This window comes from Phodopus roborovskii, unplaced genomic scaffold (genome assembly GCF_943737965.1).
Source record: "Phodopus roborovskii unplaced genomic scaffold, PHOROB, whole genome shotgun sequence".
NCBI lineage: Eukaryota > Metazoa > Chordata > Mammalia > Rodentia > Cricetidae > Phodopus > Phodopus roborovskii.
Genome location: NW_026126525.1, coordinates 15103777 through 15120156, shown reverse-complemented (window position 1 = coordinate 15120156; position 16380 = coordinate 15103777). Strand labels below are relative to the sequence as shown.

At 44.1% G+C, this 16380-nt stretch overlaps 1 protein-coding gene across 4 annotated transcripts in view; it reads left to right on the top strand.

Annotated features, from left to right (window-relative positions):
- Positions 1-349: 349 nt before the first annotated feature.
- Rufy3 (RUN and FYVE domain containing 3) overlaps positions 350-16380 on the top strand; it is a 73450-nt gene continuing 57419 nt past the window's right edge. For 2 of the 4 annotated variants that reach the window (XM_051198626.1, XM_051198625.1), the window contains exon 1: positions 350-719. In XM_051198626.1, the coding sequence (XP_051054583.1) occupies positions 398-719 (322 nt within the window). In that variant the 5' untranslated portion in view covers positions 350-397. Of the gene's footprint in view, positions 720-16132; positions 16371-16380 lie in introns of those variants that run through there. The other 2 variants (XM_051198628.1, XM_051198627.1) reach the window with 2 other exon arrangements.

The window sequence follows — 16380 nt, the reverse complement described above, 5'->3', positions numbered from 1 at the left end:
ACCTGCAGGGTTGCGCCTCTAAGCGGAAGACCAGGGTCGCACACCCTCGGCCCTGGGGACCGGGAGGGACAGATCGGTGCGCGGGAGAGGAGCCGGAGGGGCGGGGCGGGGCGGAGCGGGGCAGGGCGGCGGCGGACGCTGCCCCCTAGGGGCTCCGAGTCGCGTCTGGGGGCGGCGGGAGGGGCGGAGGCCGGAGGCGGAGCTGGGCAGCCGCGCCGTCGGACGGGGCGGTCCTCAGCTGGCCGGGCCCCGGCGGGCGGGCCGAACGCTGAGCCCGAGCGGTGGCGGAGAACGGCGGCGGCGGCGCGGGCACGACGGGGTGCCGGATCCTCGCGGTGAGCCTCGGGCTCGGGCTCGGGCCTGGCGACAGCGGCGACACCGCGGAGCCCCGAGCGAGATGGCCGAGTCCCCGCCGCCCGGCGCGGCTGCCCAAAGTTGCGGCGAGGACCCGGAGAGGGGCGGGGAGCGGAGACCCCAGGAGCCGGAGGAGCCGCGCGGTGCTGCCGCCCGCGGCACGGACCGGGAGGACGAGGAGGGGCCCGAGGAGCCGGACTCGCCGGTGGCCGCCCCCTTCTTCCTGCTGTACCCGGGCGATGGAGGCGCGGGCTTCGCAGCGCGTCCGCCGCCGCAGCGCGCCTGGAGGACCCCGCCGTCGCCCGGCTCCCCGCTGCCCTTCCTGCTGCTGAGCTACCCGAGCGGCGGCAGCGGCGGCAAGCACCGTGAGTATCGGGGATCGGGACGGGGACCGGCTCGCCAGAGCCCCGCCTCTCGCCAGGCTCAGAAGCCGCGCGGGCCGGGGGTGGGGTCTGCTCGCGGGGGCGGGGGCGGCGACCGTGCCCCTCGGTGGCCGTGCTCCTCCGTGGGATCCGCTTCTCGGTCCGCCCAGGCCGCGGCCCCGCCGGCTCGCTCGCCTGCTCCCCCTTGGCCTCCACGTGCTGGGGATCGAGGCGTCCCCTGGCGCCGGCCGGCGGCGCCGCGCACTGGCGCCCTTCCCGGAGGAACCGCGGAGCTGGCGTCCGGGACCGGCTGACGCGCCCCCACCGGTTCCCAGCCGCGGTGGCCAAGTAGGTGTGGCTGCCGCGCCGCCGCCCTGCGGCTTCAGCTCGGCGGACGAGGGAAATTTCTAGGAGCCAACCTCAAACCCATAAGCGAGAGTCATCACCCCGACCCCCAGCAAGTGAGAAAAGAAATGGTCTCGGGGTGCACGCGAGGAAGGGGAGGGAAAGTGTGGCTTGGGAAGGGCACCTCCCAGTGTTGTGTCTTTTGTCAGGAAGATGCTTCCACGCCTTATAGCAATGGCCACACTCTAGCCCCCTAAATGCGGTGAACCTCCCAATCGATGCTGTTTCAGGCAATAAATGTTTGTTGCTGCTGGCCATGAGCCGGTCCATAAGAATCCATGTGAGGACTGGAGTGTCGAGATGGTTTATAAGGAGAGAAGACCTTTCGAGAAGAAAATATCGTTGACAACTCAAAGGACACTGTAAATGCCAAATACCTTGCTCTAGGTAGGAGTTCTGAAAAGGGAGGGAAAGTTGCCTAGGGTAAGCGAGGTTCCCCTCCCTCGGGTCTTTTTAAAGCTCTCCAGTGCAGATCTTGATTTGACAGTTCTCTGCAGCCAAGAGACTGACTTGGCTTTTTCTCCCTCCCTATCCGACCCTGTGGAAAAGATAAGCATTTGTTGAATGTCTCCTATGTACAAGTACCACAATCGTCATGGCCTATCAAATCTCTGTGAGCTTGGAGTGCCCCCTTTTCATATGAGGAAGCTGAAGATCAGACTAAATGACATTATGTGTCCTCAGTAAACCTAAGAGGAGTGAGCATGACCCAGATTCCTTTTCTTCTATGATGGTGCTCTTTAATCAAATATCAGAGGTCCAGAGCTGGGATGGTGTATGTTAGACTAACAGGGATTCCGCTAGAACAAGTGTTAACCTATTTGCTTGCCTAAAACGTGACTCTAGACTGACTCGAGTCTTAGAAAAACAGCATTTTGTTTGAGGTGTGCATTCTGATCTTCAGCTAGGAAGAGTTCAGATAGGAGTTGAGTCCTTTTGTATGGCAGATGAGGTAAAGATAAGAACATTCTCCATGCTGAGTACTCTGCATTTTCAAAGGAATAGGCTTGCTTTGTACAGCTGTTATGTTCCTTGTGTGTACTCGGCTTGTTATAATCGCATCACTGTAGAATGAAGGCGCTGTTGTCAGCATTTCTGTGCAACAACTGTACTTGGTTTGACATGGATTTTTTTTTTTTTAACCTGTTGGCTAGTGACAATTGTAGGGATTATTCAAATTCCAGTTGATTTGTTTGACTTTTTTCTGCTTAGTAAAGATTGAGTTTTTTGTTAGTTTGTTTTTGTTTTAGGGTTTCTCTGTGTAGCAGCCCTGGCTAGTTTCCTAGAACTAGCTCTGTAGACCAGGCTGGCCTTGAACTCCCAGAGATCCACCTACCTCTACCTCCCAAGTGCTGGAATTAAAGGAATGCACCACCATCGCCACATGGCAAGATTGACTTTAATTATTATTAGAAGATAGGAGCTAAGTATGATCGTGATGGGAATTTAAGTTCCTGTGGTTGAATATTGCACACACCAGGCAAGTACTCTGCCACTAAGGTCATGAGTGATGTTTCAGAGTGACCATACAGTAATAGCAGGTATTGGAGTGATTTATTAGCACATAAACACCATAGAATTAACTTTTTTCTGAAATAGTTCAAGGTATAAAAGCTCAGAATAACGATCCTCCTATGCTTCAAAAACTAGTTATTGACAATGCATTCTAGCAAAAACATCCCAGACAGTTTCACTGTGTAGCTCTAGCTGCCCTGGAACTCTTTATGTAGACCAGGCTAGCCTCAAGCTCATAGAGATCCACCTGCTTTTGCTTCCCAAGTGCTGGGATTGAAAGTGCATCACTGTGCCCTGCTGTATACTCTTGAAAAGACTTGTCTTTAATTACATCTATGTGTGTATAAGTGATTGCCAATGCCCACAGGCATTGGATCTCACTGGAGAGCCAAACTCAAGCCTTCTGGAACTTGAGTACACTCTTAACACTCAACCATCTCTCTAGCCTAGTGCTGAATACTTTATCCAAATTTCAAATTAAAGTACTTCTTTTGAGTTTTGTTTTTACATCCATTGGTACTTTAGGACCCATGCAAATGTCAAAAGAATAAAAGGCCGTCATTCTTACTACCAGGTCAGCACATGAACCCAAACTCAACACCGAGTAACTATACAGTAGCTGAGTTCTATTTAGAACCCTTTCTACTTCCCAACCCCTGACTTTTGAGAGATACAGTTTTGATAGACAGTCCTGACTAGCCTTGAACTTGAAGTTATCTTCTGGCCTTAGCCTTTGAGATGCTAGGATTTATAAGTGTGTGCCACCACACCCTCAAAACCCAATTTTAACTTTCTGATTCATGTACCAAATGTATGTAAAGTATGTTAGCCTTAATCCTGTGTTAAAATGCTATCTTTTTATTTTAGAAATTGTGGCTGTGTCTTAAGCCTATTTTCTTGAGGCAGACTCTCATTCAGCCAGGGGTGACCTCAGCTTTGTTGAGTGACCAGGAATGGTGTTGACCTCCTGATCCGCAGTGGGAGTACAGGTGTTTCCTATCACCTGTGTTATGCTCTCATTCTTAAACTTTTATACTCTTTACCATATTTTTGAAAATTAACTGTGTAATAATTACAAATAGCACATAGATCTGTTGCCTTTGCTTAGATGTTTTATGGCTCAAGTGTTAAACATGCAGAGTACCTTTCTGTTTTATGGCTCCAGTACCACCACCCCCCCATCATGTTGAATGTCAAATGATAGCACACTTTTGAACTAGATGAACTTCTGAGACTTTTTTATAATTCATGTGCGTCTATGTTCTTATTTTATGGTTTCTTTCCCCTGTTGGTATGTGCGACGTGTGGTTTCTGATCAGCTGTTTTGCAATTAACTTTTCATGCCTGCTTTTTTCTGTTCAGCATTACAAGTCTTGTGAGTAGACAGCACAAAGTTGTAAACTTACTTAAACCATGACATGGAGGGGGCACAATGAGTTTTAATTATCAGCCTCACACGATCTAAAATTACCTGGGAAAGGCATCTCAGTGGAGGATTATGTAGATGAGGTTGGTGTGTGGGCATGGATTTGAGGTATTATCTTTATTACATTAGAGAAGCATAAAAGACCTTCTCATTGTGGGGATCACCATTCCCCGGGCAGGGGATCTTGGACTGTTTAAGTATCTCGAGGGTACTGAACAGAAATAACTCTTGTCTGTAGATGTGACTAACTGCTTCAAATTCCTGCTTTGATTTTCCCACAGTAATAGACCCGCCACCTGGAATCCTAAGCCAAATAAGCTTTTTCTCCCTGGAAGTTGCTTTCATTGTGGTATATTACCAAAGCAAGACAATGTGTTTTTGCTGCCTGGGGGACCAGTCACCAGCAGCCTTTGTAGTTGTGTGTGAGTGGGCATACTTGTAGAGATCAGAGGACAATTTCAGGGTATTGGTTCTTTCCTTCCATTGTGGGTTACAAGGACTAAACTCAGATCATCAGGCTTGCATAGTAAATGTTTTTGCCTTCTGGGACATCTTGCTGTTCTAGTTGTTGTTGTTTTAAACTTGGTCACACAGTTCTTCAGCAAAAACTTTGTAGATGGCAAGGTTGTGTAGCCATGTCAGAAGGCTGACACCCCCCCCCTACACACACACACACACACACACACACACACACAACCTCTATTTTGTAGCAATTCTTTTTTTTTTTTTTTTTTTTTTTTTTTCCTCAAATTCAGAGATCTACCTGCCTCTTCCTGTGCTGGGATTAAAGGTGTGTGCAGTCACCCTACCAGTAATTGTTCCCTTCATCCACCTCCCAGAGCTATAGCCAATATTTATGTTTAAAATTATTCCAAAAAGAGCCCATATCTCTTGTCATTTTTCTTCCCATCACAGCAGCATACAAAATATGTCTGGGCTGGGTGGTGGTGGTGGCACACACCTTTAATCCTAGCACTCGGTAGGCAGGGGCCAGCCTGGTCTACAGAGCAAGTTCCAGTACAGTCTCCAAAGCTACAGAGAAACCAAAAAAAAAAAAAAAAAAAAAGACTATGTCTCAGTCACTTTAAGAAGCCACTTTTATCCTGTATTTGTTGTATGCCTGTTTTGAGGTTGAGAAAGAGCTGGAAGAGAAATAAAAGGGGGGGGAGGGTCTCAAAAAAGATGGTGTCACTATGACCATCCATTTCAAAGGATGTCCAACAGTGAGGGCCGTGGTTGACTATGATGGCTCTGATGATGAGGCATGGAGTTGAACTTGGTTCTTATGTGTACACTTGTAGATCTATAATGTGTGCAAGGAACTTATAAATTTACAAATATGCTTGTGTGTGGGGGTATCCTACCTGCGTGTATGACTGTACCATGTGCGTGTGTGGTGTCTAAAGAGTCCAGAAAAGAACATCTGGTACTGGAGTTACAGATGGTTGTGAGCAGTCGTGTGGGTGCTGAGAATCAAGCCTAACCCTAACCCTAACCCTTGCAAGAGCATCCAGTGCTCTGAACTGGTGAGCCATCTCCCCAGCCCCGTTTCTTGTTTTGTCATCACTTTTTTCTTTTTTCTTTTTTTTAGCTGCTCAGAGTCATTTAAAAATATGCCTGATTAGGAGTTGAGTACGTATTAGCTATAATTCCAATCTGCAGTATACTTTTCTACATTTTGAAAAGATAAACACTTTGTTTGGTAAATACAGAATCATCTACCTAAAGTAAGGGTTTTAGAGGAACAGTCCAGTCATCAGTGCATGCCCCTTTCTGCTCATTTTCTTTTGAAACAGAATGATTTGTGACTTGTTTGGTTTTGTTGAATTTTTTAGACAGGGTCTCTTGTAGCCCAGCTGGCTTGAACTTGACCCATTCCTGCCTACACCTCTTAAGTGCTGAGGTTGGCTACAGGCATGTGACTCTTTAAAGAATGGCCTCTTCAGGGTTCACTGTAGATTAGTGTCCTGGTTGCAGTGAATCGTTAGTCCATTAGTTTTCAACTGTGTTAACAAAGCAAGAACATTTTCTGGTCCATTAAATGCCATTTGGTCACATGGCAGATAAATGCACCCATACCAAAGAGGGAGTTGAGTCTACTAGAGAACCAGAGTTTATACCTTAGGAGAGTCAGAATGCCAGCACCCCTTTCCATACACAACTGAAATGGCTTGGGGTAGAGGTGCAGGTAGCTAAATCAAGCCCGTTTCCTTCCTTGCCACTAGACTGCTGCTTGCCCTCTGGGTGCTGCTTGTGATTCACAGTAAGTTGTGGCTGTCAGTACTCCCAGACAGCCCCTCCCCCTCTTTTCTACATCCCTCCTCTTCCCCTGCTCTTTCTTATTGCATGTCAGTATGCAATTGTCAAATGAGACTTGTAATTGACAGCAACAGTTTCAGAATATTTCATTTTGTCCTTAAGTCATGGCTTTCTTTTATTGCTTCTCTGTGTGTAACTACAAGTTTGGTTTATGCTTTTTTTTAAATTTATTTTTATTATGTGTATAAAAGTTTTTGTTGTTTGTTTTGTTTTTCAAGACAGGGTTTATTGGCTGTCCTGGAACTCACACTGTGGACCAGGCTGGCCTCAAACTCAGAGACCCGCCTACCCCTGCTGGGATTAAAGGCATGAGCCAGTACAACCAGTTTTAAAGTATCATTTTAGTGAATTTTCCAGTTTGTTACAAGTAATATTCTGTTCCCCAAACATTATTACTATTGAAACTTCTCCCAGTAATGCTCAGTAGCTCACATGCAGTGTTTAAAATTTGTTTTGGGAGTTGGTATACCATAAGCATTCAAGACTTGGTTTGAGTTGTAATGGCCTGGGTTAGAATTCAGGAGTAGAGCGCAAGCTCTACCCCTGAACAAAAGGAAGTATCTGAAAGGAAGTATTTTCAGAATTACAAAGCACTGGCACTTAGAGGCTATTAATATGGTTGTGACCTGTTCATATTTCCTCTGTGTTTGTAAGACAGGAGCTTTCAGTGTTCCATGGCTAGCCTCAAACTCTTAATTCCTTTACCCCATTCTTCTCAGTGCGGGGGTTACAGGTGTGCACCACTATACCCCGTTTTCTACAGCTGTTTTTGTAAATAATTGTGGAAAGATCCATCAGCCTTCTAAAACTCCCCAGGGCTCCTGGCCAGGATGGCATTCCTCTTGGTAAAGTCTATTTGGCAACTCCCTGGCTCTGATCTTGTTTGGCACCAAGTGGACTGGATACTCAACCTGTGTTGGAAGGATTGGGGATGGGGCAGAGGAGGGATAGTTTGAGAGAATAGCATGTGGTCCTGTCAAGTGCACAAGAAGAGAGGAGATTGGCCAGACGAGAGGCTTGCAAAGCAAAAGTAGTGTTGAGTGCAATTCTTGTAACTTTAGAATCTCCACAGATGTTTCTCTACTTCTGCTGTCTCTTTTACAACGTTAATACTTGACAGGATTCTGACCCATTACACTTCCTTCCTCACAACTTGAAAATTATTGAAGTAGACCCTTTCATCACATCTCCATTTAGCTTTCTTCCGAGTCGCTGTCATGAACATCTGTCCTTACAAATTCACATGAAGAGAATTGTTTAGTGTTTCGAGCACTCTCAAAAACAGAAGCACTCACTATAATGACAGTGGCTGACGTTGCTTATTGCTTGCTCATGCCAAGTGCCATGCTAGCACTTTATATTTGAGTTGCTTTATTCAATTCTGAAACAGCTAACATTGTTTCCCATTTGTTAGTTAAGAAATGGACAAAGGCAGAGGCAGGTGGATCTCTGGATTCTGGGCCAACCTGGACTATGTAGGGAATTCCAGGCTAGCCAGGGCTGCATAGTGAGACCCTGTCTCAAGAAAGAGAGGGAAAAGGGCAGATGAACAACAGATGAGTTAGTTGGTCAAGTTGCTCAGTTCTTTTGTGGTAGACATAGTACTCCTTGGGGACTTTCTGCTCCTAGAGGTGCCATACTCTACCAAGAACATCTTCCCTTCATCTGGAATCACGGCCTACATTAGGCCTGTCTTTTCAGGCAATAGCTCTTTAGAGTTTGTTCTTTTCTCACTAAAACCATATCTGCTATGAATGAATGAGCTTCTTGGACATCTGTGTTGTTTCTTGTATAAGTCCTTGTTATTTCTTCAGTATTTCCAGTAGTTAACACACTGTGCTTGCCCTGTACGTGTTAAATGCTGGAATCTTATATACACTGGAAAAGGTACTTTGGGAAGCTGTGGTAAGAGAATCATAACAGGAGGCCAGCCTGGGCTACATAACAAGTCCCATCAAAAAGGAAGGGAGGGAGGGAAAGCCTCGTAGAATCTTGTTTTGTAGAGCATACATTTAATTTGACTTTTGTAGAACTGGAAGAATCTCCAGATTGAAGTTTTTTTTTTTTTTTTTTTTTTTTTTAAAGTGGGAAAATACCATTTCATGTGCAGAGAGTGTTTTAACATTACATTGCTATACCAGTAAGCATCTACTGAGACTGGTATTTAGTAGGCACTATTTTGAGCAACATCTATAAATAATATGCAAAACAGGTGAATTTCTCCTTGTGGGGATGTACTCTTTGCAAAGCTGGTAATTTGGTTTATTTTACAGCTGAGCAAATTGAGGGGAGGATAAATTTCCCAAAGACATTTAGTAGTAGCTGTCCTTAGCTCTGCATGTATAAGCCAATGCTTGCTGCCACTGAGCGTGAAGTCAGCTCTACATCCCAAGGTGGGAGTTATTTCTGGTTTTATGCTGGTTAATTTTATTAAGTAAAGATGAGACGTTGCAGTCCTCTGCTGGTATTTGCTTCTGACAAAATAATAACTCAGCTTCCTGGGCATAATCATTTTATAATTGCTTATTGTCATCTTTGGTTAATATCTACAGATGGATAATGAGTCTACCAAGTACATAAACCTCAGATTGAAGAAATGTGACAATTCAGTGTAAACCTGGTAGATTTTTGGCCATGAAAAGAAAGATGTTGGGAGGAAGGAGTGGACCATGTAAAATAACCATGATCTTGGCCCTTCTACCAGTGTTAACATGATGATAACTAGTTACAGTTTTCCTGTTTCTGAATGAGGTATACTGCTGTAATAACCACGTCATGCCAACAGTCAATAGTGGAATAAGAAAATATTTTTGAGTTGTGAAACCATAAACCCAGAAAGAAGTATTAGGAAACAGAATTTAAGCATCTGCAAATTGATTTAGTTACACAAATTGACAATTTTTGTTGTTGTTGTTTTGGTTTTGGTTTCTGAGACAGTTTCTCTGTGTAGTTTTGGAGCTCCTGGAACTCACAGAGATCAGCCTCTCTCTGCCTCCCGATTACTAGAATTAAAGGGGTGAGCCACCATCAGCCAACTTAAATTGACAAATTTTAAACCATTATGTACAGATTAGGAACTAAAGAAAAATAGGAGACAGCAAACTTAAGGAGGACTGAGTTCAAGACCACCTTGAAATACTTGAGACCCTGTCTCTAAAACATGGAGAGATGGGAGCCTGGGGATACAGTTCAAGTGGTGAAGCGTTTGTCACTCAAGATTGAAGAACCAATTTTGATCCGAAGAATACATGTAAAACATCTGGGTGTGGTAACACATTCTGTAAACACTGTAGAAAGAGACAGATGGATCCCTAGGGCTTCTGTCTAGCCAGCCTAGCCTGTTTGGTGAGCTTCAGAACAAATGAGAGACCCGGACTCAAACAACATGAATGGCACCTTAGGAACAACACCTGAGGATCACCTTGGGCCTGCATATACACACACAGTGATGTTGTTGGAGATGAATCAGTAAAGTACGTACCTTACAAGTACAGGGACCTATCAATCCTCAGGACCTATGTACAATAGCTGGGCCTGCAGGAAGACTGAGACAGGGGAATCATGGAACTGCTGGCCACAGCATAGCTTAACTGTTATGCTGCAGGCCAATGAGAGACCCTGTCCAAATGAATGGGCATACCACACACATACTGAGAGTGTTCACACATTCACACATACTCAGCTGTACACACGTACACACCGTAAAAATGCAATGTTGAGCGAAAGGCATAGAAACTGTATTATGAAACTATTAGAAACAAACTAAATACATTGCTTAGTCATTCATATATCCTGTTGTGATCCTGTTTTTAAAGTAAAGCAGTAATTTCTTTCTTTAAAAATAAATAAATAAAGCCTCATATAGCTCAGACTGGCCTCTAGTTCACTCTGTAAATTTTGGTCTTCCTACTTGGGACAACATGTATGTGCCACCACAGCTGGCTCTAAGATAATATTACACGATATTCTGAATAGGGTGGAAAGCAAGAACTGGAGATATGGCTCAGCTGATAAGAGCACTGTTGCTCTTGCACAGGTCCTGGGTTTGGTCCCCAGCACCCACATGACAGCTTATAACCATCTGTAACTCCAGTTCCTGGCATCTGATGCTTTTGCCTGGCCTCCTCAGAAACCAGAAACTAATGTGGTGCACATAACTTAATGAATGCAAGCAAAACACTTGGACTCATCAAACAAAGATAACTATTTGAAAAGCAAAGGTTGAGAACTGCTACTATTGCAGTTATTTTTGAAAAGCAAAGGCAGTTTTTCTACTTGAGCAATGGTTTCATAGATCCTAGTTAAATCTTTGCAGAATTAAAATTGTACAGTGGTGTGGTTCTTTAAAAGTCTGCAATGGTTCGCTTTAGATTCTAGAAAGGCAGTGGTGACACAAGTCTGTAATCCCAGTACTGGGGAGGCAGAGGCAGAGGCAGATGAATCTCTGTGAGTTCAAAGCCAGCCTGGTCTACAGATCGAGTTCCAGGACAGGCTCCAAAACAATATAGAGAAACCCTGTCTTGGAAAACAAAACAAAACAAACAAACAAACAAACAAAAAAACAGATGATGATTCTCCATTTATGTTTTTCCTGGATTTGGATGTATCATACATGCTCATCAAAAACCTTCTTTTTCTCTTTTCTTTTTTTATTTTGCTTTTTCTGTGTAGCCCTTGCTGTCATTTTGTAAACCAAGCTGGCTTCAAACTCACAGAGATCTACTTGCCTCTGCCTCCCAAGTGTTGAGACTAAAGGTGAACTTCTGGCAGTATCACATGCTCTTAACTAGCTGTCCACTTGAGTAAAGAGTACACAGCGAGATAGCTTCCAGCTCTCTCCTCAGAGTGATAGCAGAGGGAACCAAGTGATGCATCCACCATAGGGTGTGGGGGTGGGGAGGGAAGATTTGGGTTAGCCCTTGCCACCACATAACAGGAAAAATGTGCCCAGGGTCCTCTCTTTCTCAAAAGCATTCCCTTTATGAAGTGTTTCTGAGTTAAGTGTGTAAGTCTAGAGGAAGGGGTAGCCAGGCAGAAGAAATGCTTTGTAAGACTTTAGGGTATAAAATGAAAAGGCTGAGTTTTTTCAAAGTCCTTTCAGTTAAGAGACTGGAAGCTCCTGTTTAGGATCTTTTGAAGGGCCCCTGCCTGAAGTTGCAGAAATGTTTGGGGTGGGGGATCACCTAGACAGATCAGTGTGAAGTAACAGCAGATGAACCACCTGGTCATGGTGTGATCCTGGGCCAGTTCCTTGTGTGTATAAGGAGATAGAAGCGTGTGCTTAGCAATGTGCTTAGGGCAGTTCCCAGTAGCATTTGGTAAGCACCTAACAGAAAACAGAAATTCAATGAAGGAAGTTATTACATCGAGTAATGTTTCCACATACTGCACAACAAGGGCCTTGAACCTAACAAGTCAGTCTTTGTCTTGTCATAGCCACATCTGAGTATGAGAAATGTAACTTCCAACTGAGATGTGCATCTTGTTTGCTTTAAGTCATTCAGTGTGGAAAATCCAAGCCTTATAAATAGGTAGAACAGAGTCCATAGTGTTGTGGGATCCACCCCTTTCGCCCTCCTCATGGCCACCTTACAAATATATGCAGTTATTGACAAATAACAAGAAAAGTAGTTCAATGTAGCTCATAATTAGTGTATACATGAGAAAGGGGTAATATTTATTTATTTATCTATGTATTTGTTTTTTGATGCTGAGGACTACATTTAGTACCTTGTGAATGCTAGGGTTATCACTCTACCATTGCTAAACCATTCAAAAGTGAGGATTATATGTCTTACCGATGGCTTGACATGTTCTTCCCATGTGAAGCTAATGTATTTATGTATTAGTAGAGACCCATATATAAAATAGCACTTTGAAATATTTAGGAGTATTTTTGTTTACTTCCGTAAGTTGTGCTGTTTTATAATAATTTCTTTGCTTATGAACAATAAGCAATTGTGATGACTCAGTGGCCTTTATCTGATGGGCAGGTGTAACTCACGATGAAGGCAAGGGTGCTCTTACCAGTTCTTGTTTTCTAAATCACTCCAGCCCTGCCACAGTCTGGACAGATAAGACAAACTCACGGGCACTGGGTTTTTCTCTCCTAGCCAAAAGCTGTAGTAGCATTGGGCTCCCTCTCTGTGTCCTCTAGCTAAGTGGGATGGGATTGGGTGGGGCCAGGAATATTAGCTTGCTCAATAGCCTAAGCACCCCTGCTGTGCAGGTGCGTTCTCCATTTCCTAATCCCTTTGGTGATTAGTAAAGGCTGCCTGGTTGGTGAAAAGATAACATGTCATATAGTTTGTTACCGGTCCTAACTGGTTGTCCCTTAGCCACGATTTCTCTTTTGAGGTCCACTTTCTGCAGCTGAACGGTAGTCTGAAAACACTCAGATGAAAATTCTAAAACTAAGCAATTCTTTACTTTTAAATTTTACACCATTCTAAGTAGTATTATGAGATTTTACCTTTTTTCTGCTCCTGAGCTCAAAACATGGGTTTCTTTGTCTAGTGTATCTACATTGTAGGTGCTACCTTCCCGTTAACAAGTCAGCTGCCCTGTGTTAAGTTCTCATTATTTTGTCATCTAATATTATGTCATAATGCCTCCATAATCCACCTCAGCGGGCACTTGGACCATCTCCTGTCATTGCAAGAAGACCTGTGAGTTCAGAGAAATAAGGTGTGTATGTATGTTCATACACACTAGTGTGTGGAGGCCACAGGAAGATGTTCCACAGGAGCGTTCCACTTTGGTTTTTGAAACATTCTCTCATTGGCCTGGAGTTCAACAGTTATGCTAGACCAACTGCCCAGCAAGCCCCAAGAATTCACCTGTCTCAGTCTCCCTGGAGCTGTGCCACCAGGCCCAGTTTCTTTACATACCACCCCCGCTGTGTGTGGGGGAAGGATTGAGTTCAGGTCCTTGTCCTCAAAAGACAAGCTCTTTCTTGACTGACTCATCTCCACAGCACAGGAAGATGCTTTGAGGGTCTGGAAATGTAGTTCAGTTCCTAGAATGCTTTCCTCTCATTGCACAAAGGTCTGGACTTATCTCCAGAACGATATAAACCAGGTGTAGCCTCAAAACCTGTAATTTTAGCACTTGGGAGGTGTGGGCAAGAGGGTCCACTAAGGTCATCCTCCCCTGTATAGCGAGATCAAGGCCAAATCCCTGTCTCAAAGAAAAGAGGGCAAAAAGTTATTTTTCAACAGACTACAGTTCATTTAACCTTTGTTATGTATGATATTTAATGATTCTATTCTATAATTAGTTATAGATCTCTTCGTTTCTCTGTATAGCCCCTGCTGTCCTGGAATTCTCTCTGTGAATGAGATTGGCCTTGAACTTGGGATGCACCTGTCTCTGCCTCCTCTGAGTGCTATGATTAAAGAAAGGCATGTGTGACCAGCAGTTATTGATCTCTTACTTTACCTAATTTATAAATTAAGCTTTCATATGTATGTACAGTATAAGAAAACAGCTATCATTGGTTTCAGACATCTGCTGAAAACATGAAATGTATTCCTTGCAGATAGTGGGAGAGACTACATTGGGCCCTAGACAAACACAGAGCATCCGAATTTATTTATGTATTTGTTGTTCTATGTTTTCAACTATATCACTAACCTCTGCCCTCCTTGTTACCCATCACTTTTTTGAGGTAGAGTCTCATGTAGCCTAGGATGGGCTGATGTTGTCAAACTTGCTACAAAGCTGAAGATGCCTTAAATTTATTATATGAGTGCTAGAATTACAGGCATGCGCCACTCACCATGCCTGGCTGGATTAGGTTGCTTTGTGAGACAGGGCCTCTCTCTCCTTAGCCCTGTCTATCTGGGTTTCTTTCTTTTCTTTTAAATAATTTATTTGTGTACATTTATAATGTTCATTGGTATTTTGTCTGCATGTATGCCTATGTGAGGGTGTCAGATCTTGGAGTTAAGTTGTGAGCTACCATGTAGGCACTGGAATTGAACCCAGGTCCTCTTGAAGAGCAGCCAGTGCTCTTAACTGCTGAGCTGTCTTATCTCTCCAGCCCTGTCTTAGATTTCTTGAAGTTGTGTAATTTCTCCTTCAAATTGAAACTCTTAAATGGGAGAGGGGGTGTTCTTTCGATTACTAAAATGTTTTAAAAATAGTGTTCTTCTTGCCACTTAGGTAGCTCAGAAACCTACTTCCTGGCTTTGTGTGCTTAGGGTATAAACATTAACACAAACTGGATTGTACAATGCACATATGTGCACACATGTTGGCTGATTTGTGAACTTAATGATGTGTCCAGTACATTCCAGGACAGGAAGATTTGAGACAGGGTTTCTCTGTATTGCTTTGGGGCCTATCCTGGAACTCACTCTGTAGACCAAGCTGTCCTCGAACTCACAGAGATCCACCTGCCTCTGCCTCCCCAGTGCTGGGATTAAAGGCCTGCGCCACCAACGCCCGGCAGGAAATTTTATTTTAATATAACATGGTTTTTATTTCTCTTTAGAAATACACTTCATGTTTATAAGCAGAAACTTGGTTAATATAGCAGTATCAAAAGGAAAAGGACTTGCCATTGATCAGGAAGGCTTTTACTTGTTAGCTTTAAGATTTTTGTTTCTGGCCAGGCAGGTGTGGTGAAGCACACCTTTAGTCTCAGTTCTAGGGTTGGGGGGTCAGGAGGATCTCTGTGAGTTTTAGACCAGCCTGGACTACCAGATAGAGTTCTGTGAGTCAGTAAGTGGCGCATGCTTTTAACCCCAGCACTCAGGAGACAGAGGCAGGCATATCTCTGTGAGTTCAAGGCCAGACTGGTGTACTGAGTTCCAGGACAGCCAGGGCTATACAGAGAAATCCTGCGCTGAAGGGGTGGGGGAAGTCACCTTTTTATGTAGTAAGGAATTTCAGTAACTGAACTGCAAGGGTAGAAATGGATTGTATGCATAGCAAAGTATTCTAATTTTTATCACAGAGCATTATTATCTAATGTTGTACCATTTTTCTGCCTTCTGTCCAAGAGTGTAGAGAATTGATGAGGATCTGTGCATTGTGTTAGGTCTGATCATAGTTTGACTAGCACAGTCTGGAAGTGGGCTGTGCAGGCTGAGAGAAGCAGCCTAATTGCTCTTCCTGCATCAGCAGCATCTATACAGCATCCTGGGAATTGCTCGCTCGCCCGGTGCTCGGAGCAGCTGATCACATGAGCCTGAATTTTCAGTTCAGTTCATTAGTCAGCCATTTTGGTCAACACCCTGCTTACTGCGCACAGCCAATCCTGTTAGAACTCCGCATCCCGGCTCGTCTGAGCAGGTCCTGTAGTGATTTCTGATGCTCAAAATATTTTAAGATAAATTGAAAATATAGGCTGATTTTTTTTATTTTTATTTTGTGTTTTTTTTTTCTGCACAAAGAAGGAGGATTTTTTTTTTTCCGCTTATTCATGCAAAGACCGGTTTTTTTTTGAAAGCCAGCCTTATAAGACAGCATTGGGTGTGTGGGATTTAAGCCTATAGATAGCCTTGCTGGAATAAAGGGAAAGGAAGATAAAAGGAGAGAACTCTGGGAGAAGACAGACACCATCTAATTTTGCTGATAGGAATTGCCAGTAAGAAAAGATAGTGTAGAGTTTATTGTTTATTTTGAGCAGTTTGTTCCACAAGGTATTTTTCTTCTCTTTCCTCTTTTTTTTTTTTTTTTTTTTTTTTTTTTTTTAAGCTTTGTTTAAGAGCTTGAGATTTTTGGGGAGTACAGAGTTCTTATTTGTGTGTGTGTCTGTGTGTGCGTGTCTGTGTGTGTGTGTTGTGGTCCCAGCTGAGTCATCATGTCTGCCCTGACGCCTCCGACTGATATGCCAACCCCCACCACTGACAAGATCACACAGGCTGCCATGGAGACCATCTACCTTTGCAAATTCCGAGTGTCTATGGATGGAGAATGGCTCTGCCTTCGAGAGCTGGATGACATCTCCCTGACACCTGACCCAGAGCCTACCCATGAAGGTATGGTCAG